Raw genomic sequence first — 23,287 nt, 5'->3', positions numbered from 1 at the left:
TCACCTGATAATTTGTTAAAAGTATGAAAGTGGCTTTGCATGGTAGAAATTGTTAAAGGTAAAGGGGCATTTCACTCCAAAACCTAAAATGCATGTATTTCTCTTACCTGTAGTGTTATTAATCCGTGGAGATTGTTTTGGTGTGAGTTGCCTTGCAAGTTTTGGAGATAGCAGCCATAAAGATGTCTTACTTCCCTCAAATGTAATGGAAATAGATGGCACTGAGCTCGTGGAGCCATAAAGTACATTTGAAAAAACTTAGAAGCAGCAGAAATCGTGACCCAGATACTCAAGACTTTGAGCAGTTTCATGTATGAACTGCTTTCTGTCCATTGCACTCCACCCACCAACCAACCACTTCACACTGCAGAAGGAAATGGACATTTTCTCATGGATGAGAGGCTCGTGCTCATGACAGTGTGGGATGTAAACATCAGTGCTCCTCGGCTGAGCTATAACCACTCATTCATGAGTAGATACACGTTTCCTTCTGCGTGGCGATACAGTTGGTAGGCGTAGAAGGAAAATGGTGTCTACATGAAACTGCTCACAACACATCACAGGGCAGTGGTTTATCTGTGTGTTTTTTGGGCGCCTTGATCACCACAAGCTGGTTGTGGGTGAAGCATCCCTTCAGAAGAATCTGATGGTCAAAGATGTCAGTATTATTAACTGGTCAGTGGTTTCTTGTTACCTCTGTGTTTGTGTCCACTAGATGGCAACGGTAGTGAGCTGATGACACAAAGCTGAAGCTCGGAGGAGAAATTAAAAGAAACTTTCCACAGCAACACGTTTTATTGGCACAGCCAGCTGCACAGCCACAGTGTAACCACTGTAATGTAGGCCAGAAGGCAGACTATTACAGTAATAATCATAATTCAGTTTTTATCTCTCAGCTTTAGGCTTACATTTGATAGGAAACACTGCATGAATATTCCAAAATGCTCCTGGTAAAACACTAGTTTCATTGTCTAAATATGTAGTATTAGATTATGGTATATTTCATAAAGGAACAGAGCACAACGTGTGGCAGTCTGAGAGCAGACTGAAAGAACAGGGAGTGGCTTGGCTCATGACATGGCAGGATGTTTCTTAACGCGCGCAATTACTACCCCCCCTCCTTCCCCCATTTTTCTCTCTCCTCTTACAGCTGCTGAGGACTTCATGGCTCTGTGAAAGGCAGATTTTGGGAGCGAACCAGCCACCAAGTTTTAACCTTCACCCTTTTACTCCTGTCCAGACTGAAGACATCCCTCTGTCTGACTGTTACCAGAGAGGTAAGTACCAGAAGAGGGCCTCAAGGCCAGCATAGGCCTGCTGCCTCAGCATTGAGGCCACGAGACAATTTCCCATTCATACGTGCACGCGGGAGCCTACAAGAAACGTGTTGTAACTGTCTACACTGATAATGTCGTGAATATTGGCAGAATAAACAAGGATGACTTTTTTTCAGCTGGTTTCAGCCTAAACTTCTCAGCTGAAGATGAATTTATGGTCTCATTCGCAGTCTGTCCATTTTTGTGACATGCTGGCAGTATGCAGAGTACAGAGGTGGGATTTTAAATGACTCACTGAAATGGGAGATCATCTTGGCTCCAGCTCCTGTCATGAGCGCTACAGAAATAACGTTTAATATTAGATACAGGGTTTTATCAAGCCTCAATGGCCTATATTCATTCCCACAAGTTTGTAATTTCATATGTTAGTTGTTTTGTCATGGATTTTTCCAACTCACATGTTGAACTGACTTCAAGTCACTGAGGTCATTTAAGGTGACCGAGGTAGGCATTAATCTTTTCTTGATTTAGATTCACTCAATCTGCACAGACAGTACAGATGGTTCTGATAATTTACTTGCAAACTGCTCCAGATAGCCTGAAACAGTTGTTGAAATGTGGAAGTTATATCTTGTTATTCTTTTGTTAGGATGTACAACTTTTTAAAAGTGGCTCAAATATTTAGGGCCAGATTGATACAGGATTTTTGTGATCAGTAACAATAATAGGACGTAAAATATTCCAGTATTGCTATACTAGTCTTGTAATGATCCCTCAAATGTGCTTCTCAAACACTTTTGACAAAGATGTGTACTGGATATATTACAGTAACAATAAACCGTGTTGTTTAAAATAACAGCAGGTCAATGAAACCATGAACTTTCCTTTCCTTTCCTTTCCTTTCCTTTCCTTTCCTTTCCTTTCCTTTCCTCTTCTTTACTTTCCTTTTGTCTTCTTTCCTTTCCTTACCTTTCCTCTTCTTTACTTTACTTTTGTTTTCTTTCCTTTCCTTACCTTTCCTCTTCTTTACTTTACTTTTGTCTTCTGTCCTTTCTTTTCCTTTCCTTTCCTTCCCTTCCTTTCCTATCCTTACCTTTCCTTTTCTTTACTTTACTTATGTCTTCTTTCCTTTTTTTTCCTTTCCTCTCCTTTCTTTCCCATTCCCTTCCTTTCCTCTTCTTTACTTTACTTTTGTCTTCTTTCCTTTCTTTTCCCTTCCTCTCATCTTCTTTCCTTTCTTTTCCTTTCCATCTTTTTACTTTGCTTTACTTTATGTCACGTCACATCACGTTACATTACTTTGATTACTTTATTTTACTTTACTTTACTGGGATCCCCTTTAGCACCAGCATAAGCATTGGCTGTTCTTCTAAGGGGTATAAAAATCTTCCATCTGCAGAGGTGGCAAAGTACACACAATCTGAACTCAAGTGGAAGTATCAATACTTGTGTAAAACTTAATGAAGTAAAGGTGAAAAGGTACAAGGACTTAAGTGTTCTCAGAGTGAAACATTGTCTTCTGAAGGACATTTCTGTCAGCTTGTCTGTGTCGTCCCGTTACATCTTTTAAATTGTTGTTATCTTGTTGTTTGTCTTATCTGTCATGTGTGATATGCGCTAATGGATACATCATATTTTCAATGTGTTATTGTCTCATCCATTCAGGTTGACATGTGTCTTGATGTTGGGAAGGAAGAGCACAATCATGCACAAGAAAAATAATCAATAAATCCCCTGAAGTGCATTAAAAAATAAAGTAACAAGCCTGTTTTGAAAACGTAAAGGTCAAGGTTAGGGTCAGTTACAAAGTACTTGCACACTATAAGCTGGTTCAACTTGAAAACGTAATTTCCCCTGCTACATTAACAATGTGAGTTAGCTGAACACAGTTTTAGTAATTAGTTCAAAGTCACCCTATGAGTAATTTTTTAAATATATATAAAACAAATTGAGTTAAGTTGACTTTAGAAAATGTTTAATAGTAAAATAAACAGAAGATATTAAATTGAATCAACTAAGTGTACATGTATATGGAAAAACATTGTTTTGACTTAGAAAAGTTAGTGTTTGGGCTGACTTAAAATTTTAAATTGGCTGAATTTGAAAAGACAAGTTGAGGTGATTTTGTAATGATTTCAAAAAACCATGGCATTAATTTACTCATACTTGAGAAAGATATTAAGCTGAACCAACAACTTTTAAGTCACACTGATGAACATTTAAAGAGAAGAGTTTGCTGGGAAGTCTGCTAATATGCTTATTATGTTTCTTTAGAGACTTAATTTAATGGGTTGATTGAACTCAACCATTGAGTGCATTCATTCAACTCATCATTGAGGTTGAAAGACTACAAGTTAGAAGAACCCATTTGTAAATAAGTTCTGAAGTGTTCTGAAAATAAATACTAAGTATTTTAAGTTGAGTCAACCTGAATAAATAAAACTTTTATATTTACATTAAGTTAATGAGAAAAGTGTAGTTGATTATACTAAATTCTTGTATGATGATTAGCATTGTTTTCATGATTGTGAAAAGAAATGGCATGTATTAAAGGCTTACAAAAAGTTTCCATCCACCACTCATGTTTGTCATTTCTGATAAGGTCTGAAAATAAAAACGAGAAATGTTTAATTAGTTTAACTTGAGATTGATAAAACATATATATTTACTTTGAGTTAACTAGAAGAGATTAGTTGATTCCACTAAATTCCTGTATGATGTTTTACGGAGTACTTAATTACTTCCCGCCTCTGGCCTCTGGCCATCTGTGTCCGCTACCACCAGATGAGGTCTTTACACAACAGACAGACATGTTTTCTGGTAAAACATTTGTGTCCATCTGAGATAAAGAAAATATGGGTGTTTCTTGGGTGTGCGGGCAAATCTCGTATCTTGGTTAAGTTGAAGTTTATCTGCCAACTGAAAGCAGTGTTGGTGAACTAGTAGGACTCTTTTGTTGTGTGTAAAAGCTCAGGTCTTTCTCACGATAACTCGTAGACATGCACAGTGTTTCCACTGTTAAGCACAATCACATGTGGTCTATCTTAAAAAAGCACTTATCTCCTAAGCTAATTACCATCACTGTGACTTCCAGCAGGATACAAACTGTCAGTGAGTATCCGCCTGTGCTGTAACAAAACCCCCCTCTGATGACACCCACTTTTCCCCTCCTTTCTTTTTGCATAGTGTGTAATGACATGGTAATTAGCCTCCAGTGTGCCCTGTTGATTGGACAGGCTCCAGGGATTACCTGTAGCCTTGAACTGCCAGACTGTGAGTCTGAAAACCTCAGGTAATTCCCTCCCTTTTGTTTATATGCCAGTGTTGACACTTCTTTCAGTGAGTAGACACCTGGTGAGTGGATCCCTGCAGTATCGCTCTACAGCTGTGATACTACCTGGCTTAACAAAGGGTTAAGTATGGGTGTTCCCATTTCCCGCTCACTCCCTCCCAGCCTCTAATCTCTCTCACTCTCTCCTCTCTTCACTACCAAGGAGCTTTGGAGAGACTCCTAAGAACAAAGCTATATATAAACATTGGAGGTGAAAACTGAGAGAACTGGCACGAGGATTTATTCTGTCAGTAATCAGAGAGGAGAACTAGCCTTGTTCTTGTGACCACCAGGGTAAGTTGATGGAAAAGTGTCTGTGTGTTGTAGATGTTGAGGAAGAGAAGAGAAGGGAAGGGCTAACTGTCAATAGTGAACTGGTCTTGCGTCAGACAAAAGCCATGTGGTGCGCTCTGCTGTATAGTGAGGCTACAGTGATATTACTGTGTTTGAATTTAAATGTGTTGTTCATTCAAAGGATTAGCTGATAGGTTATTGGATGTGATATGTTTTAAGGCTACAACTAATGACTATTTTCATTGCCAATTATTTTCTCAATTAATCGATTAGTTGTTTGGTGCATAAAATGTCAGAAAATGGTGAAAAATGTTGATCAGTGTTTCCCGAAACCCGAGATGACCTCCTCGAATGTCTTGTTTTGGCCGCAACCCAAAGATTCTCAGCTTACTGTCCCAAAGGAGTAAAGAAACTGGGAAATATTTATGTTTAACAAGCTGGAACTTTTTTCCTTAAAAAGTTACTCAAACCAATTAATCGATTATCAAAACAGTTGCCATAATCAATTCATCTTTGCAGCTCTAACAGATCATTACAACGGAAATTGATATTTGCAGTTTCTTCCACTGGCGCAGAGTTTAAATCCCTCATATTTTCCTTCTGTAACATTTTTATTGAATTTGCATTGTATTTTGTTTTAATTGAACTGACATGTGAATTAAAACGGATACTGGGAGTACTTGGGATCGTGCAGGGTTGTCATGTGACAACAGAAATCCCTCAAAAATCACATGTAAGAAACTGGAACCAGAGAGTTTTGAGTTTCCTCTTTTAAAAAAAACTCTCAAATAGATTCGAAATAGTTGGCAAAATCGTTGCAGCTCTAATATTTTTCGAATTAAAACTCTTTGTTAAGATCATGGAGGAGGATGTTTGGAAAGCTGGTTGTATAAATAGATGGAAAATGCACTTTTTTTTTCCTGCTTTTATTACTTTTTTCCCCCCTCTTTCACTGTTTCCACTGTGTAAGAGCTGCCCTTGTGGGCTTTTAAAGCATCTTAATGTTGAACAAGTTTCTAGTTAACCAGGTTCTTCTAGTTTCTTTATCTACTGCCTGAAATGCAAAGTGTGGCCTGCCTGTCTTTCACAACATGAGAGTGGTTATATATCCTTTGAAATTGGATTTTTGTTAAAGTTTAAACAGCTTTCATATTGTGTTGATTTTTTAGGGCGACGGCTGACAAAAGCGTTAGTGTTTCCACAGGAATAACCACAAAACATAACGTCGAAAATTTAATTATGTGAATAAAAATCTCCTCTTTCGTCCTTCCAAGTGGCTCCTGCACTGTGACTCTTAATGTGAAAATGTAAACACAGACTCATTTCATCTGACCAGGTGGTGGGCGTTAAGATCAACTATATGAAAATAGCTGAACCTCTCGCTGATGGTCCCGTTTGCCCTCTTGGTCCTACAGAGCATCAGTATTAAATTGAGACTGTTTCATAAGCAGTTAAAAACTCTTTGTAGTAGCTTTAAATGATAAAAAATATTTCTGACATTTAGTCAATGCTTTCTCTGTTGTGTGCATTGGCCGTGGGCCATGGGAAAGTCGTCGGGTATGTCGCTAAAGAAAGTTACTCTGACCAAACTTGACCTGAGGCCAGTATGCAGGGAGAAGGCAACCCTGTATTTAGACTAAATAACAGCATTGACACTGGAGCCCTTTGTTTATCTCTGTGGCCCACTTCTATCAACCTCCAATCTGTATGGATTATTGTACGTCAACAGGCCCGTTCACTGATGACGAGCGTAGGAATATAAAATATTCCGGTTTTGTGTGAAAGTCCGAAGGAATGGCACATTGTAGTGCGAGCGTGTCCTCAGGGGTCAGATGTGAAAACCCTGAGGTCGGCCTGACCCGCAGGAGAAGGGGAAGTATCCCATGACCCCGTGGCAGGAGCGCAGACCTACGCTCATTCTCAGACTCCGTCCATGCCAGCTTTGTGTGGCCCACAGCAGATTAGAGCAACATAAGTCCTCTGACAACATTTGTTATTTAAAGGCTGCCATGTCACACGAGCGTTAAATGGACTTACATCCCGAGAAAAAGTGTGTCTTTCTGTTCAAACTTTATTTCGTGAGCTGCCACGGTAATCTTTTGCCACCTCATATGTGAAGAAGAATGGAGCGGGGTAAAGCAGGGTAAAGCAGTGCCAATCCAGCAGCAAAAAAAAAGAACATAAAAAGCAACATTCTTGATGTCCTTGGCAAGCAGAAAAATTACAGTGGTGCGTGTCTCAAGCCTTTAAAAATAGGTCTGCCCTTTTGAAACCACATAGCATTTTCTGTTTGTATTACATTAGTCATTTTCAGTGTTTCCTGAGGCTTCCATCTGTTCAAGTACAAATAACAAGTATATTTACCTTTAAAGGTCTGAGGGTATTTAAACACCGTTGCCTGTCTGCCATTGTCATATTACTACGACCGGTCAAAACTGGATTCTTTTGGGCCAGTGGCGAAAACAATATTTAGGCATAAAAAAATTCTGATATCAACACACCAGCTAATGTTACAATTATCCCTAAAATGTGCTATCAAACACTTGTGACAAAGATATATAATGGAAGCAGGATATTTTATAGTTTAACACCAAACTTTATTGTTTAAAATTACATAACTGAAATTTTCACAGGTTTCACAGGTTTTTTTTTAAAAATAATTATGAATAACTATAAATAAAAAACAAGTAGAAAAAGAGAAAATGCTGTGTATGAAACTAAAAAATAAAAACAATCTGAAAAAATATACTGGACAACACATATGCCAGTACCGATGTAGACCGATATATGTACGGCCACACAAATCAATCGATTGTTAAAGTAATCGCTAACTACTCTGATAAACAATTGATCAGTTTGAATAATCAAAAAAAAAGGTCAAAATTCTCTGATTCCACCTTTTTAAATGTGATTATTTTCTTGCCTCTTTACTCCTCCATGACAGTAAACTGAATATGTTTGAGTTGCGGACAAAACAGGACATTTGAGGACGTCTGGTCCACATTTTTCACCATTTTCTGGTGTTTTATAGACAAAACAATTAGTCGATTAATAGAGAAAATAATTGACAGATTAAACGACAAACGAAAATAATCATTTGTTGCAGCCCTGCATGTATCTGTCTGGTTGTAAACATTACTCTTGATTTATTGCTCTGTAGACCAGAGCCAAAGTGTCGCATCGATTCTCTCAAAGTGTTACGAAACAGAATTCTGCTTCTGCTTCCTGGAAGACGCGCTCTGAGATCTTGTCTGAACTTGTAAAAGATAAAGATAAGGCGATGCACACAGGAGCAACATTAATGAGGTATAGACTCATGCTGAGGTCAGAATGCTACAGTTTTTTCCTCAAATAATGGAAAATTGGCACGATCAGTGCATGAGGTTTGTTGGAATGTTATCTATGTTCTGTTAAAACAATTCCAGATGGCATAAAAACTTTCTCCATGTTTAAAAAGTAGCCAAATTTAGAAGGAGATTTTGGTGAGTGAGTAGAGCTGCCATGTCAATTTTTCACAACGAGATTATCGTGGCAAAAAGAATTCACAATAATGATATTTCGCGACATTTATAAAAAACAATCAGTCGAATGAATCCTTAACTTTCTTGACTGTGTGTTTTGTCTCGTGGTTGTCAAATGATCATCACTCAGAATATGAGAGCAGGCAGGTGAGGAGAGAGTCTGTAACCATGACTGTATAAAAGCATGCAAAAAGTGCAGTTACACATAATGAACAGTGAAAAAGCAACAAGATGAACTGATAAAAAGAAAGACACATAAAGGATTTAAGAGCATACAATACGTTAAAGCGGCAGTGGATTATTAACACCAGTGGTTCCTAAATGGTGTGCCGTGAGGGATGTCCAGGTGTGCCCTGGGAATTGGTGAAAACTATACATTTTATTTGCAATATGCAACTAAAGTTATCAGTGAATTTTTAATTTACTCCATAAGTATTTTGTATGCACTCATTTCTTAATACAGAGGCAAATTCTCTGCCCTAAAAAAAATGCATTTTCCAGGCATTTTTCCACAGGGGTGGCCCACGTGGGGCACTGACTCATGCAGGGGTGGTATGCAGCGTGCACATGCATGTACACACATGCGCACTTTAATATACCATTTCGCATACTTACTTTAATTACTAACATTTTAGTACTTGTAATATGATATAAAGCTTCCATGCTTTACTCTTCTTTATGTCATCAAAAGGAAATTATATCCATTGTAAATCCATCCTCACCCTGCTGTCTGACTCATCCTCTACACTCCACCATGGAAAATACTTTTATTGATTACAGTTGATTGAAACCAATGTCCCGCCTGTCACTGGACAGATAACCAGTCACACTTAAGGATAATGGGGTGGCAGTTGGGGTGGGCAGTTAGATTTCAGGGGTGGCCTGTGCCCCCCTCATGCCCCTGCCCTCGAGAAACACCCTTGGGGTTCATTTCTGTCCAAGCAAACCCCAGTTTTCTCTGTTTGCACAGTTGCCAGATGGTGGGAATTATTGCTGTGCGACATATCAAAGTCCCTGACTAATTTATGCCTCATGTTTTTTTTCCCCACCTGCACCCAGGGATCTCTGCCTCTGATTGGCTAATAGTTTGTTATTGTTTGTTATGTTGTTTATAGAGGTTATTTTGCATGGATATGAATCCAGGTGTACTTTGAGATTTTGGCTTGTCTTCTAGTATGAAAAAGTTTGACAACGTATCTTATTGTCAATATGGGTATATCGCTACTTCCCTTCCTGTGCGTATCATCGGTTAAAGAATTGTTTTCTCTTTCCTTCCAGCCAGGTGAAAGTTCGAAGCAGCTTTTTTCAGTCCAACAAAAGTAGATCTTCCAAGTCTCTCAAGTCACAACCGCAGCAACCAGAATGGAGCTCCAGAAGATGAACGGACACAGCAGGGATGATGGGTAAGACTCACAAATGAAGAGTAATTACAGATGAAGGCACACCATATCACAGCAAAGGTGTTCAACTCAAGGGATTAAAATATATTTTCAAATGTTTCTATTATTCTTAACTTTATTCAGCAGATACAAAGGACACAGTGTTTGTAGTATAAATGTATGATCGTATAGGAACGTCTGAATTCATGCATCGTAGTTGCCCTGAGAAGCCTCAGTGTCCTTTAGACTTGTTTTAGGTTTAGAGACCTGTGTTCAGGTCACCGAGGTCAACTATATGACAGAGCATAAATACAAACATTCCTTTATGGTCATACATTTCTACCACAGCAATTTTGTCACTCCCTTTGTGGCCATTTGTGTGTTTTTTCCAAGTCTTCATTCTAACCAACGATTTTATTCCATTGTAGGTTTGATGGGCTGGACGCCATGGCCGAACATGAGGAGTTTCTCCCACATAAAACTGGAGTCAAGAAAGAAATCCACTTTACAGATGTGAGTGAGCCACACGTCAGAAAACGTAGAAGTCCGATCTGATCTGCTGAAATAAAATGAGACTGTTACAGTAAATGTTATTGCTGCTGTTGAGGAGGTTTTATTCATTCATTAATTGATTTGTCTGTGTGACATCCTCTGTTGTCGTCTCGCTGCAGTTTGAGGGAAAGACTTCGTTTGGCATGTCCATCTTTAACCTCAGTAACGCCATAATGGGCAGTGGAATTCTGGGATTGGCTTATGCGATGTCCAACACCGGAATCATTCTTTTTATGTGAGTATTCGAGCCAAACACACAGTTCTGGCTGTATTCCTCAGTGTGTGTATTTTTGCATATATTTAGATGAATAGATTTCTTTTTCCACAGATTTTTTTAATATACTTTTTTTGACACCGTGAACAAGATGAACACAAAATCATAATCTATTTAAAATGAAGTATATTAATTGCAACAGATGCAAAATATAAAAATTATTTAGAAGAACTGTAAAAATTCTGCAAGCTCAGAAACCATATTGTCCGATCATCTGTTAAATTTAAATCCTTGACATAATAAATGAAGGACATCCAAATATCCTCAATTATTTGCTGTTTAGCATTTCGGTATGTAAGATATCTTTTCCGGTGGATGGCTTGTTAACATTTGTCTTATCCATTGATCTGTGATTCTTTTCCCATAACAGTGCAGTACATTTTTGGCATAAAGCAAGCTCTCTATAAATGTCCTTTCATTGGATAGAAGTCCAACAGAAAGACCTTAGTGTCCAGCAAGATTTGTTTTGAAATCTTTTCGATCGTAACTCTTCCCAGAACATTTTAATCTCTCTGCAGCCCCAAATACAATTTAACAATGTTTAGGTGGCTGTATTTCTGCACAGAACAGTGCTTTTAAGTTGTAATATGGTCCCCGCTTGTGGAACATCTGCAATAGTATATTGATTTTTGCTTCTTGTGATTTATATTTAGTTTTTTGGGTAATGTCAAATATGCACACTCCCTGAGGTTACCAGAATAGAGTGGTGCTGTTTGTCGTGAGTGTGTGTGTGTGTGTGTGTGTGTGTGTGTGTGTGTGTGTGTGTGTGTGTGTGTGTGTGTGTGTGTGTTTGAGTTTATGAGTTGTAGACTGACACAGTGAAGATTTTTGTTAACTGAAGTCATTTTAGCTGGTTCTTACTTGTTCAAGGAGCTATTTCTTAATAGCTTCTCTCACAAAGTAATACTTTTAGGTTTGCCTACACCAAAAAGGATTAATTCTTAAACCAGATTAAATCATGGTTTAACTGTAAATTATGTTTCACCAACGTTAAAACTACCTTCAAAGGAAGAAAGATTAAATTAAATCTCTTTTTATACTTTGGTTTTAGTTTCTACTCTAAACCTAGATTAAATTTAATTCTGTTGCACCAAAGCTTTAAACTCAATTTAAAATATAATCGAGTCAGAAAGTTCAAGGTCAGACTCAACCCAACTGAATTTTGTGATGAGTCTCTTCTTTCTTTCACTCCAGTTGATAATTCAGCCAACAAGTCATGTTTTTTTTTTTTTTTTCAAAAAAGGGGAAATTAGAGCTTTTCCTGCTGAGCTCTCGTGAATCGGCTATCAGTTTTTGGCTAGTTAGCTAGTTTTTAGCTAACTGGCAAACAGTGTAATGTTCTGTTTTTTAAACTTTTATAGCTAGCTAGCTGGCAAACACTATAATAATTTTATTTGTCTACTTTTTAAGCACTAGCAAACAATGCAATGTTTTGTTAACTTGTTAGCTAACTAGCAAACGATATAATGTGCTGTTTTACTTCTTAGCAAGGTAGCAAACAGTATGTTTTAGTTTTATCCTTCTTAGCTATGTAGCAAACAGTATAACTGTTTCTTATTTACTTTTTTGTTTCCTTTTACTTTTTAACTAGCTAGCAAACAGTATAATGTTCTTTTTGGCTACCTACCAACCAGTGCAACTTTTTGTTAACTTTTTAGCTAGACAGCAAATGGTGCAACACTGACTTTAAGTTTTAATGTGGGGAAGCAAGCATACTGAGTCTCTGCCAAATTTTGTCACTAAACTTGGATTTACTAAAGCAAGTTTTTAATTGTGCTCTCTTTGCTCAATTTTAAATCTGTATTTACTAATTTTAAACCACGTTTTACCCAAATCTGATTAGAACTAATCTTAGATTAAATTAAACGGAGCTGGGGCGTCCCCAGTCTTAGTTTTTTATTATGACTTAGCTTTTATGTAGCTAATTTCTGTATGTTGTGTGTGTACGTTTTACTTTCTTTCAGTGTGAATGTTACCAGTTTTATATCTTAACTCTGTAGAGCTCTTTGGATGTCTTGCTTCAAAAGTGTTCTTTAAATAAATTAAAGCTATTTATTATTTTGTGTTAGAATTTGGGTTTAAGGTTAACATCGGGATCATGACTGGGCTAAGGTTTGTGTCAGTGGATACAGATTGGATACAGTCAATAGAGGGTCCTTATAAGGCTAGAAGTAGGGCCACAGGCACGTGTGTGTATCATCTGACTGTGTGTGTGTGTGTGTGTGTGTGTGTGTACTTGTGTTTGGACAGGTATGCACGGTGGCGGGGGATGGGATCTGTGTTTGAGTAAGCGTGTGTTTCTGTCTCTCCACCTGTGTGAGTTGTAGGTGTAATACTGTTTATACAACTGTTACAGTGCGGGGCCTGATCTGTCAGAATGTACATTAGAGCTCATACACACGCAGCTTTCCTAAATCAGATTTGAGTGGTTAAAAATAGCCCGTAGTGATCAGATCCAAGTCTCGCCCGGCTGGATCAGTCTTGTGCTGTGTGGCTGGGGGGAGGAGGAGAGCCAGTCGCTCAAAGCCAAACTCATTTGTGAGTGTGGAAAAAAAAAAGAGGCAACAATCACAACAGAAACATTTCTAAGGACTGGCTTTATTTCTCTTTGTCTTTCTATCTTGAGCACTCTCCTAAGATTGATGTTCATATTTGTGAGACCGTTCCCGTCATGCCTGTTTTTAGACATGAATTATATTTCCCAACAGATCTCGGCTCTTGTGTGTTTCAGAATCCTGTTGGTGTTCATCGCCATCCTGTCCGCATATTCAATTCATCTCCTGCTGAGAAGTGCTGGAGTCGTCGGTGAGTCAGAGCTAGAATCAACACATAAAACTTGATTTTATTAATAATAACTTTATTTGTATAGCACAAAACAGAGTGAGAAAGTGCTGCACATACCAGGGCAAAGCAATGAAAGACATGTGGAAGAGTCCGTTAACAAAGCAAGTATGACAAGGGCAGTCACAAATATGAGTACAAAAACAATAAAATGAATAAAACAGACCGACAAAAGTAAATAAATAAGTAAAATGTGTTGAGAAATATGTCTCCATTAAAGTCTGAACCAAGTGGGTCAGATGTGTAAAGCTCTTATGGTCAGATTTTGTTCAGGTATTCAATGAATGACCCTGTAATGTTATTTTATTCCAGCAAACCTCATTTATTTTTGTTTTATATTCTTTCCAATCTCACCCTGATGTACTTTCCATTGTTCATGTGTGCACCTCTCCCAAGACGATGTATGCCTTGGGTAACACTTAGCAGTAAGGTGCTTGTAAACAGCCTTAGTTAATAACTAATACAGCCCTCATAAGATGCTTATTAACATTAATATGTGATTAAGACCATATAAGTGTTAACAATAGCATAATAAGCACAAATACAAAACATTTATAAGCACTTATAAAAAAAAAAAAACTCTCCTCCCTCTCTTGTCTGTATTCAGCTGTAGCTAAATAGAGATAAAATGTAAAAAGCCCTAATATTATAATCTTTAAAAGTATGCGTTACTGCTAATAAGTGCATAATAAATAATTTACAAACCTTAATAAGCATTGTTCACACTTTAGATGCAGTAACTCTAAATTGCATTGTTAATTGTTAATAAATCCCTAGCTACCTGCTAATAAATGCATAATAAAGTATGTAGGAACCTTAATAAAGTAACAAAAAATGAAATGTCCTATTGGTTTAACAACAGGTCAAATAAATGCTATTATAAACAATTATAAGAAATGAATAAGGGTTTTATTAATGTTCTAATGTTACAGTCTAGATAATGTGAACAAGTTTGCTTGTAAATGTGCTTGTAAAACTCTTATATAAGACATTTACAAGCTCTTCCCTCTTCTTCTGTCTCTCTTCAGCTGTCAGTGTGCAATAAAAACAAAAAGCCTGAAAAAAATAATAATAAGTGCATATTAACGGATTTATTAACCTTGATAAGCACTGTTCACAGATGTTGTAGCCACAAAATGCATAGTAAACATTCATAAATGTTTAGTTACCTGCTAGTAAATGCATAACAAAGTATATAGAAATGTTTATAAAGCACCAACAAAAACCTAAAAGTAAAGTTTAACACTGGTTTAGTTAGTTCAACTCAATAAATGTGTTTGTAATGTTATTATAAACAATTATAAGAAATGCACAAGGTTAATAAACATGTTTATTATGCCATTTTTAACACTTATATGTTTTTTATTCAATTAAATTTATTATATTCATTAATGTTAATAAGAATTTTATTACAAGCACCTTAATATAAAGAGTTACCTATGTCCTATAACATAAACTGCTCTCCTAAATTAAGAAAATTTACAAGCAAAAGAATTACGATCAACTTTATACAAGTGTGTTCTGAGGAGTGGCACTTATTCAGCACAACTGTTCTCCTCAGGCGGGGTATTCTGAGCTCTGGTTGTTCTGTGGCCACAGGGTCAAATCTGCCTTCATAGCTCATCACATTTATATTTGTATTATGTTTTTCTCTTTCTTCTCTTTTTTTGTCCAGGCATCCGGGCTTACGAGCAGCTTGGGAACCGGGCTTTTGGTCCCCCAGGAAAAATGTTGGCCGCATGCATCATTACAGTACACAACATTGGAGGTATTTTAATGCTGTTTCCTCCCTTTGATGTTTACGTCTGATATCTGTAAGTGGAAACGTGTGCTTGGTAGTGTAAGATTAAATGTGCATAAGTAAGAAACCCAAGATAAGCTTGTTATCACTTCCTTTTAGCAATGTCCAGCTACCTCTTCATCGTCAAGTCTGAGCTCCCGCTGGTTATTCAAGCCTTCCTCAGTAAACAGGAAAACACAGGGTGAGTGTCGAACTGATATTTATGATTCACCATTCATGTGTAGTACAGTAGTCTCTGTTTTTCAGTTATTTTTTTGTGATGTACTGATGTTCTTTCATCTGTTTGTCTTAGAGAGTGGTACTTGAATGGAAACTACTTGATCATCATTGTTAGCGCTTGCATCATCCTTCCTCTAGCACTCATGAAACAACTTGGTATGTTTTTCATCCTGTCACGTCACATTTTCTTCTGTTTTTTTTTTTTTATTCCACATTCTCTACCGTTTACATCATGTCTCCACTACCTGTTGTTGCTGTGTTTACTGTCATGCCCTGTACCGAAATTAAAGGGATAGTTCAGATAATTTAAAGCGGGTTTGTGTGAAGTGCTTATCAACAGTCGATGGCAGTCAACACGCCCCCAGTTTGAGGAAGCAACAAGGGTATCAGTGTAGGAAGTTGAGCAATGTACTGCTGTTAAACGTGTTTTACCCAATTAAAAAGGTCTATCTAAAAAAATCTATATCAGTTTAAGTGGGCGCTGTATTTAGAATATTTTAGCTACTTTATTTTGATACCAAACAGCCTTTTCCGATGGGAATATAAGCAAATATTGCTCTCTCCAAACCAACAAGACTCCACTGACATAATCAATAACTTTACCTCCCAGAACTCGGGAGCTGCTTGTCTATCGCTGCCTTAATCTGTTGGCTTGTCTGTGTTACTGTGTGATTTTTTTTTTTTCATTGTGTGACCATCTGAGGCAGGAGTAGATCTGCAGCTCCCATGTTCTGCGAGGTAAAATTACTGTTTTTCTTGAAGGAGTCTGGTGGCTTTGGAGAGAGCAATATTTGGCTTTATGTAAAAGCAGTTTCCCAGTTGAAAAGGCTGTCTGACAGCAAGGTAAAGCAGTGAAAATATTCTAAATGTAGCATACTTTACATATATTGCTTAACTCCTGCACTCCTCTCTTCTTCTTTAAACTGGGGGCGTGTCGACAGGTATCTACTGTAGGTAATAACACTGCCTGTGGACAAGTGCCTTGTAAAGCCCCACTTAAAAAATAATTCTAACTATCCCTTTAAAGTATGAGGTATCATCACTTCCAGAATCTTTTTTTAAATCATTCTGCATCATCTTATTATTGCAACACAGGTTACTTGGGCTACACAAGTGGCTTCTCGCTCTCCTGCATGGTGTTTTTCCTCATTTCGGTGAGTGTTAACTAATGAGCCAGCAAAGACACATACAGTACAATTCCACCAACTGTTTGTCCGCTCAGTGTTTATCTTTGCTTAACCAATGCGCATTGTCTCCTCAGGTTATCTACAAGAAATTCAACATCCCATGTCCACTGGAGAAGAATGAATCACATAACATGTCTCATATGGTTGATAACCACTTCATCAATGGGACAGACGGATTCTGTGAGGCCAAAATGTTTACCATCAACCCTCAGGTTAGAGGAAAACGTTTTCAGATTCCCTGCACCGCTGTCCAGTTTCCAGAATTGTCAGCTGTATATTTATTTCTTGGTTAGCGCAACAGATTCACTGCCACATGTTCGGCACAAGAGCGTGTTATGTCAACAGCATTAAGGCGTGTTATGTCAACAGTAGTGTTGGGTATGAACAAGCATTTAATTGTGCTCCCTGCTGGGCTTGAAATCTTCAGTCTTCTATAAGCAACTTTCAGTGGGTGGGTTACTCACTGACCTTTGGTGTGTTTTGGTTTTTAGACGGCGTACACCATCCCAATTCTGGCCTTCGCTTTTGTCTGCCACCCAGAAGTGCTGCCCATCTACACTGAGCTGCGAGAGTAAGTCATCCATTTCACAAAATTCAAATGTCATTCCTTTAAAGGGATATTTAGGATTATTGTAAGTGGGGCAGTGCTAGTTACTTTTTGATTTTCACTGTATTATGCTGCAATAGATTGTATGTGGAACTTGGGAAGAAAAAAAAACCCTCGAACACTGAAAAGTGCAATAAAACAATCATTCAAGTCTGAATTTCAGGTCGCAGAGTTACCTTTTCATTCATTTTTTACTGAATGTAAAGTTTTTTTGTGTTGAAACATGCTGTTACCAACTTTTTAGTTACTATTCCCATTTTGATTCAGTTGACTTGTACTTGATAGAAGTCTCTGTAAGCTTGTGGGATTGTGGGCTGCACAGTTTATGGCAATTTTATCGCAGAATTGCAATTTTTTGAAGTGGGAGAAACGTGTGAGAAAACAGCATTATAATGAAGTACTGTAGTGCTGCACAGATGCATTGATCACATCACAGTTTTATTTATTTATTTACTTATTTTCAGTAAAAATCAAAATTGTAATGCAAAAATTATAATTATGCTATTATCCTGCTCCTCCTGCCTGTTTGTGTTCTAATCAGCTGCTGTAGATGCTTGTGAAGTTCAGAGACTTGCATATGAACATCAGTTTGCTGCAGGCATCCATGCTTTACCAAGCAGATGCTCTGGGACACGTTTAGATTGGAAGATGGGAATACAGACTCGGAATAATCAGCGTCCGACTTGCAGTGATTTGCAGCATTATTTTCAGTAGATGCCAGGTGATATAGCCCACGGTTTGGAGAAGCAGAGATGAGTACCAGCATGGAAGCTAAGCAATGTACTGCTGTGGAAAGGGTCAGCAGCAAAATGTATTTTAGCTGGTTAAACAAAATCAGTTTAAGTGTAGACTATATTTAGGATATTTTCATTGTTATGCCTTGCTGTCAGACAGCCACATCTGTGCTGCCTTGATCGGTTAGTTTGTTTGTGTTACTGTGTGACTTCTGGGAATCTGAACTAACCTTTTAAAACACAGAGGTCACACAAGTGCAAAAACAAACTTAACTGATCGAGGCAGTGGTGGAGCAGAAGGTCCTGTGTCCCGCGAGGTAAAATGACTGATTTCAACAGTGTAGTCTGGTCGAGTGGGAGGGGGCGATATTCGGCTCATGTAATGGTGGTTTCCCGTAAAAATGAAAATATGAAAATATTCTATATATAGCATAGTGTAGATGTCCCTTTTTTAAGCAGCTAAAATACATTTTGCTGCTGATCCTGTGCGTTGCTTAGCTTTCTAAACCGGTACTCCTGCTGCTTCTCTGACGTGCGTGCCAAACACCATTTACTGTAGGTAAAACACTTAATATAGATAAATACCTTAAGTACATAGTGCCTTAATTTGAACTATTCATTTACTGACACACACAGAAAAGTTCCAACAAAATTAATGTAATTTTTCTGCTTGCCTTCACATCAGTGCCACCAAGAAACGTATGCAGAATGTTGCCAACTTCTCCATCATGGCCATGTTCATCATGTACCTGCTGACTGCCCTCTTTGGTTACCTGACCTTCTTTGGTAAGATTCCCTCAACTCCTGAGAGTCAAACGTCACCTTGTTCCGATGTTGTGAATGGCAGGACTTTCAAAATGAATGACCCGCTTGTACCAAGAGCCCGTATGCGTTTCCCAGTGTCGTGAATGAGGGACTACACCACGTGAGATATGTCAAAGATATGCGTCTGCTTCTCTCTGGGCAGGTAATGTGGAGCCCGAGCTGTTACACACCTACAGTGAAGTGGACCCCCTGGATGTCCTGGTCCTCTGCGTGCGTCTGGCTGTGCTGGTGGCCGTCACTCTGACTGTTCCTGTGGTTCTTTTCCCAGTAAGAACATCTGTCTTACTAGTTTAGTGAAAATATTTATATTAAGGTGGTCAAAAGTATTGATACCTCAGGTTGTTAATTTAACAAAGACGAAAAGTATCCTGTTTTGTGTACCTAGAACTTTTTTAATGGTATCGAAAGAGGATCGAGTATTGTTTTTTTTATGCTAGTATTGCATGAAAGTTTAAAATTCTGGTAACATGACAACTCCATAACAAAAACAACAAGAATTATCAATATTTCCTACGGTTTCTTTATACTGTCCACATATTAAAATTCAGTGCTTTTTACATAATAAACATAGATTCAGATAAAATCAATAAAACTAAGAGACAAAAAAGGAGATTAAAAGAATATAGAGATAAAATGATTCGCTGAGAAAATTATCTGTAGTTGCAACTGCAAAAGAATCCGTAAAGGTTGACTTTTTGAAAAAGTAGAAAATTTAAATGTCCAAGAATAAATAAATACATATTGCACATGAATATAAGTACAGTATATATATGAGATAAACAAACATTAATGTTTTAAATTAAATACATATCATTGTGAGTGATGACCTCTAGTGGAGACATAAGACCCAGAATTGAGCCATGGGACACTCCACATTTAATCTTTTTGATGATGAATTTCTTTTCTAGGCTAAATGTCTTAATTGGTGGATGTACCTGAAACCAATTAAATACTTTTTGACATCTTTCTAGCTATTATCCTGACAGTGCTGTCTTGTCAGATATGGGCTCTCAAGTAACAATCACATTCATCCTTGATTAATCTGATGATTATTTTCACGATTAATCGTTTATTCTAAGTGGCATCTTCAAATTGCTTCGTCTGTCCAGTCAAGAGTCTAAAATCCTTAAATCTGAGAAGCTGGAATCATCAAACGTCGAAAAATTATTGTGATGATTAATTAGTTATCGAAATAGTATTTTGGTTTCGACTAATCGATCATTTATTTGTTAGGTCCTCAAGAAAATTAGTGATTAATCAACTACTTATTGCAGCTCTAGTTAGATCAGGAACATAGAATTTGCATATCTTAAGTTCAATACACAGCTAATGTTTCCTCTGCACCACATAACTGATGCTGCCAAAGGAAGCATGTATGTCTCAGAGGGTAAAAATAGTCGTGCTGTGCCTGCACGAATGACGGCTTTTTCTGTTTCAATAATGTTTTGACTGTATGGAACTTTTTCGCATTCTCTGTATGTTTTAGTGTCAAAATGCTGTTCCCATGCTCTTCTAGAAATGTTTTCCCATGTGACCTTGTGTAGGTTTCTCCATGATGATGCCACTTATAAACCTTAAACGTTATGCTGAGAGACTGGAGGGAATCAGCACTTTAGACTTTTTTAGAGTTGCCCATAAACCCATACAACAATTGTGTGAAAACGAAAAGGGCGTTATGTGTCAGACAGAGTCAAGCTAGCTGTTTTTCAGGCTTTATGCTAAGCTAAGCTAATCAGCTGCTAGCTCCAGCTTCATATTGAACAGATATGAGTGTGGTATCCCATCGTTTCATCGAGAAAGCTAATGTGAGAACATCCCAAAATGTTGAAGTGATGCTTTAATATTGAATTACTGTACAGCAGTGGTTCTCAAACTGTGGGGCGGCCCCCCTGGTCGGGCGTCAGGTGGGGTGTGAATGACGAGGAGAAAAATATGGAGCGAAACTAAGCTGAATCAATATAACTGACCTGACCTTTATTTCACTAAAATTCAACTTGGATCCTTTTTCATTAGTAGCTTCCCCCTGTCATTTTTAACGATTGAACTGTGCGTGAACCTTTTTCAGCTTCTGAAGTGGGGAAAAGGTTTGAGAACCACTGCTGTACAGAGAGCAGAAAGCTGCTGCACGTCTCTTTAGGTTCAAACTTTCAAGTATGTTGCACTTCTGGTCTCACTCGACGATATCTCCAAGCACATAATTCACCTTTAACAGCTGTGAAATGTCAGCTGGTTGAAGTTGAACTGACGTATACAGGAGCTTAGCAGCTTTACCCAACAGCTTCTCAACAGCAGTTCTATGATACCAAATGCTATATAGACCTTTTGTGATAAAACAGGATCAACCTTTAATTTGATATATTTTTGTAAATTATATTTTCCTTCCTTCCCTCTGCAGATCCGCCGGGCCTTGCTCCAGATCTTCTTCCCTGACAAGCCTTTCCGCTGGGCCGTACACATCGGCATCGCGTTTTGTCTCATCTTCCTTGTCAATCTGCTTGTCATCTTTGTGCCCTCAATCCGCGACATCTTCGGCCTCATCGGTACGTTTACGCAAGAAGGACGGCCGTCTGGCCGGGGCTTCACTGCAAGTTTTAACTATATCATCAGAAAAGCGTGCAGTCACTTATTCTGTCACCATCTTCTTTGTTCTCCTTCAGGAGCCACATCTGCCCCAAGCCTCATCTTCATCCTGCCTGGAATCTTCTACATCCGGATCGTTCCTGAAGACCAGGAGCCTTTGTTGTCTAGACCCAAGATTCAGGTACAACTCAGTTCTTTTAGCTGTTAAAGGGGTAGTTTGGATTATTTGATGTAGGGTTGTATGAGGTACTTATGAACAGTCACTTTGTTACCTACATTAGATACCTGTCTGCATGCTCCTTGTTTGGAGAAGCAGACAGGAGTAATAATAAGGAAACTCCATAGGCTGAATTAATAATTTTACCTTGCAGAACACAGGAGTCGCTGGTTAGTTTGTTCTGTTAGTTTGTGTTATTGTGTGACTTTGGTGTTTTAAAAGGACAGTCTGAATTCACAAAAGTCACATAATAACACAAACTAACTAACAAATCGAGGCAGTGGTAGACTTGCACCTCCCGTGTTCTGTGAAGTAAAATGACTGATTTTGCCTATGGAATTTGGTTAGTTTGGAGAGAGCGATATTTGGCTTATATAGCTGCGCATTCCAGTCAGAAAAGGCTGTCTTACGGCGAAGTAAAGTGGTGAACATATTCTAAATTTAGCGTACACTTAAACTGATTGATTTCTTTGGTAGACCTTTTGAAAGCGGCTAAAATACCTTTGTCCCTGTCCACCCTGTCCACAGCAGTTTCATTGCTTAACTCCCATGCTGCTCCTCTCTGCTACTCCAAAGCCCACTTCAAATAATCCAAACTATCCCTTGAAGAATTTTATGAATTCATCTTTGTCATTTAAATTTCTTTGTTTTTTTTTTAAACATGTTGTTGATCCAGATGTTGTTTTCTTTCTTTCCACTCCTGTAGGCCGCATGCTTCGCCGCACTGGGATTCATCTTCATGGTCATGAGTTTGTCATTTATCATCGCTGACTGGGTGACTGGAGAGTCTCGGAGCGGCGGCGGACACTAGCCGCCACAACTGAACAGAGAAACTACGCACAGAATGCCAACCAAAGCTCTCCCTGTCATTAAATTACCCCTGATCTGCCGAGTTCTCAGCCAAACGCCAAACAGGAAAGGTTTGGCTGCACAAAGACGAAGGATACGCGAAGAAGACCCTTCGCCTAAAATGAAAAAAAAAAAAAAAGAAAGCGTTTTGACATGTGATGGGGCAGACAAAAGGCCCTGTAGGAGGAGAGAACACAGAATACAAAGCAGTGTGTTCTGACTGAATAAAACCTATGTCCCGCCTCGCAGCGAGGATATTGTTTGGGGGCGTGTGTAGAAATGCAAAAAGACAGCAAAAAGATGAATGGGAACATCATGACTCAAATGGAAATGGAGTATGGATGTGTACAGTTCCGTGGAATAGCTCAGTCACTGCCAAAATCCGTCCAATTTACTTCCCTACTAACTCAGATTTTACAGAACAGAAATTTAATAGTGTAAGGAAAACATTTGATATATATATATATATCACAGAAAACATTTCAGCTGATATTTCATTACGCATTTATAACTGTTAAATCTGTTGGTGCAGTGTTGTCCAAATGTCCTTGAACTTCACAGATTCAGCTCAGTCAGTGAGGGTTAGTCTGCATGTTCACACTAACCATTCCAATCTACCAAAAGACAATTTACAATCACTTTTACATGGAGTTCAATTAATGTGATATTTTTTAAATCTATCTTGCCACTTGAGATAAGATGATCATCTTTTAAGATGAATCTGAGGTGACCTCTTATAAATAATCCACCAGATTCTGTCATTTTTTGGTGTTCAGCTGCTATTCGTGGTGGTGAAACA

The 23,287-nt window shown here is 38.2% G+C and overlaps 1 protein-coding gene across 3 annotated transcripts; it reads left to right on the top strand.

The window, feature by feature from the left end:
• The first annotated feature begins 1,107 nt into the window (after positions 1-1,107).
• LOC146324897 (sodium-coupled neutral amino acid transporter 3-like) lies at positions 1,108-22,815 on the top strand. 3 transcript variants are annotated; one of them, XM_084720520.1, is made up of 16 exons: positions 1,108-1,277; positions 9,702-9,826; positions 10,231-10,315; positions 10,474-10,589; positions 13,360-13,433; positions 15,145-15,237; positions 15,370-15,451; positions 15,563-15,645; positions 16,585-16,643; positions 16,751-16,888; positions 17,168-17,247; positions 18,703-18,803; positions 18,985-19,109; positions 21,238-21,382; positions 21,500-21,603; positions 22,346-22,815. In XM_084720520.1, exons 2-16 carry the CDS (start codon positions 9,786-9,788, stop codon positions 22,448-22,450), a joined length of 1,431 nt encoding a protein of 476 aa, XP_084576646.1. In that variant the 5' UTR covers positions 1,108-1,277; positions 9,702-9,785; the 3' UTR covers positions 22,451-22,815. The 3 variants fall into 3 exon arrangements, with proteins under 3 accessions (XP_084576646.1, XP_084576648.1, XP_084576647.1); XM_084720522.1 differs by lacking the exon at positions 1,108-1,277 and adding an exon at positions 1,637-1,781; XM_084720521.1 differs by lacking the exon at positions 1,108-1,277 and adding an exon at positions 4,700-4,902.
• The last annotated feature ends 472 nt before the right edge of the window (positions 22,816-23,287 follow it).

Source organism: Lutjanus erythropterus, chromosome 6 (genome assembly GCF_056507025.1).
Source record: "Lutjanus erythropterus isolate fLutEry1 chromosome 6, fLutEry1.hap2, whole genome shotgun sequence".
NCBI classification, from domain to species: Eukaryota; Metazoa; Chordata; class Actinopteri; order Lutjaniformes; family Lutjanidae; genus Lutjanus; species Lutjanus erythropterus.
Note: the sequence above shows the minus strand (reverse complement) of the source record. Positions and strands in the feature narration are given on the sequence as shown.

Bases quoted from the DNA above. Each gene is read 5' to 3' on its own strand.
- LOC146324897 (XM_084720520.1), top strand. From the start codon at position 9,786: ATGGAGCTCCAGAAGATGAACGGACACAGCAGGGATGATGG. The intron at 17,248-18,702 runs GTAAGTCATCCA...CCTTCACATCAG, and splicing joins ATCTACACTGAGCTGCGAGA to TGCCACCAAGAAACGTATGC. The intron at 19,110-21,237 runs GTAAGAACATCT...TTCCCTCTGCAG, and splicing joins TTCCTGTGGTTCTTTTCCCA to ATCCGCCGGGCCTTGCTCCA.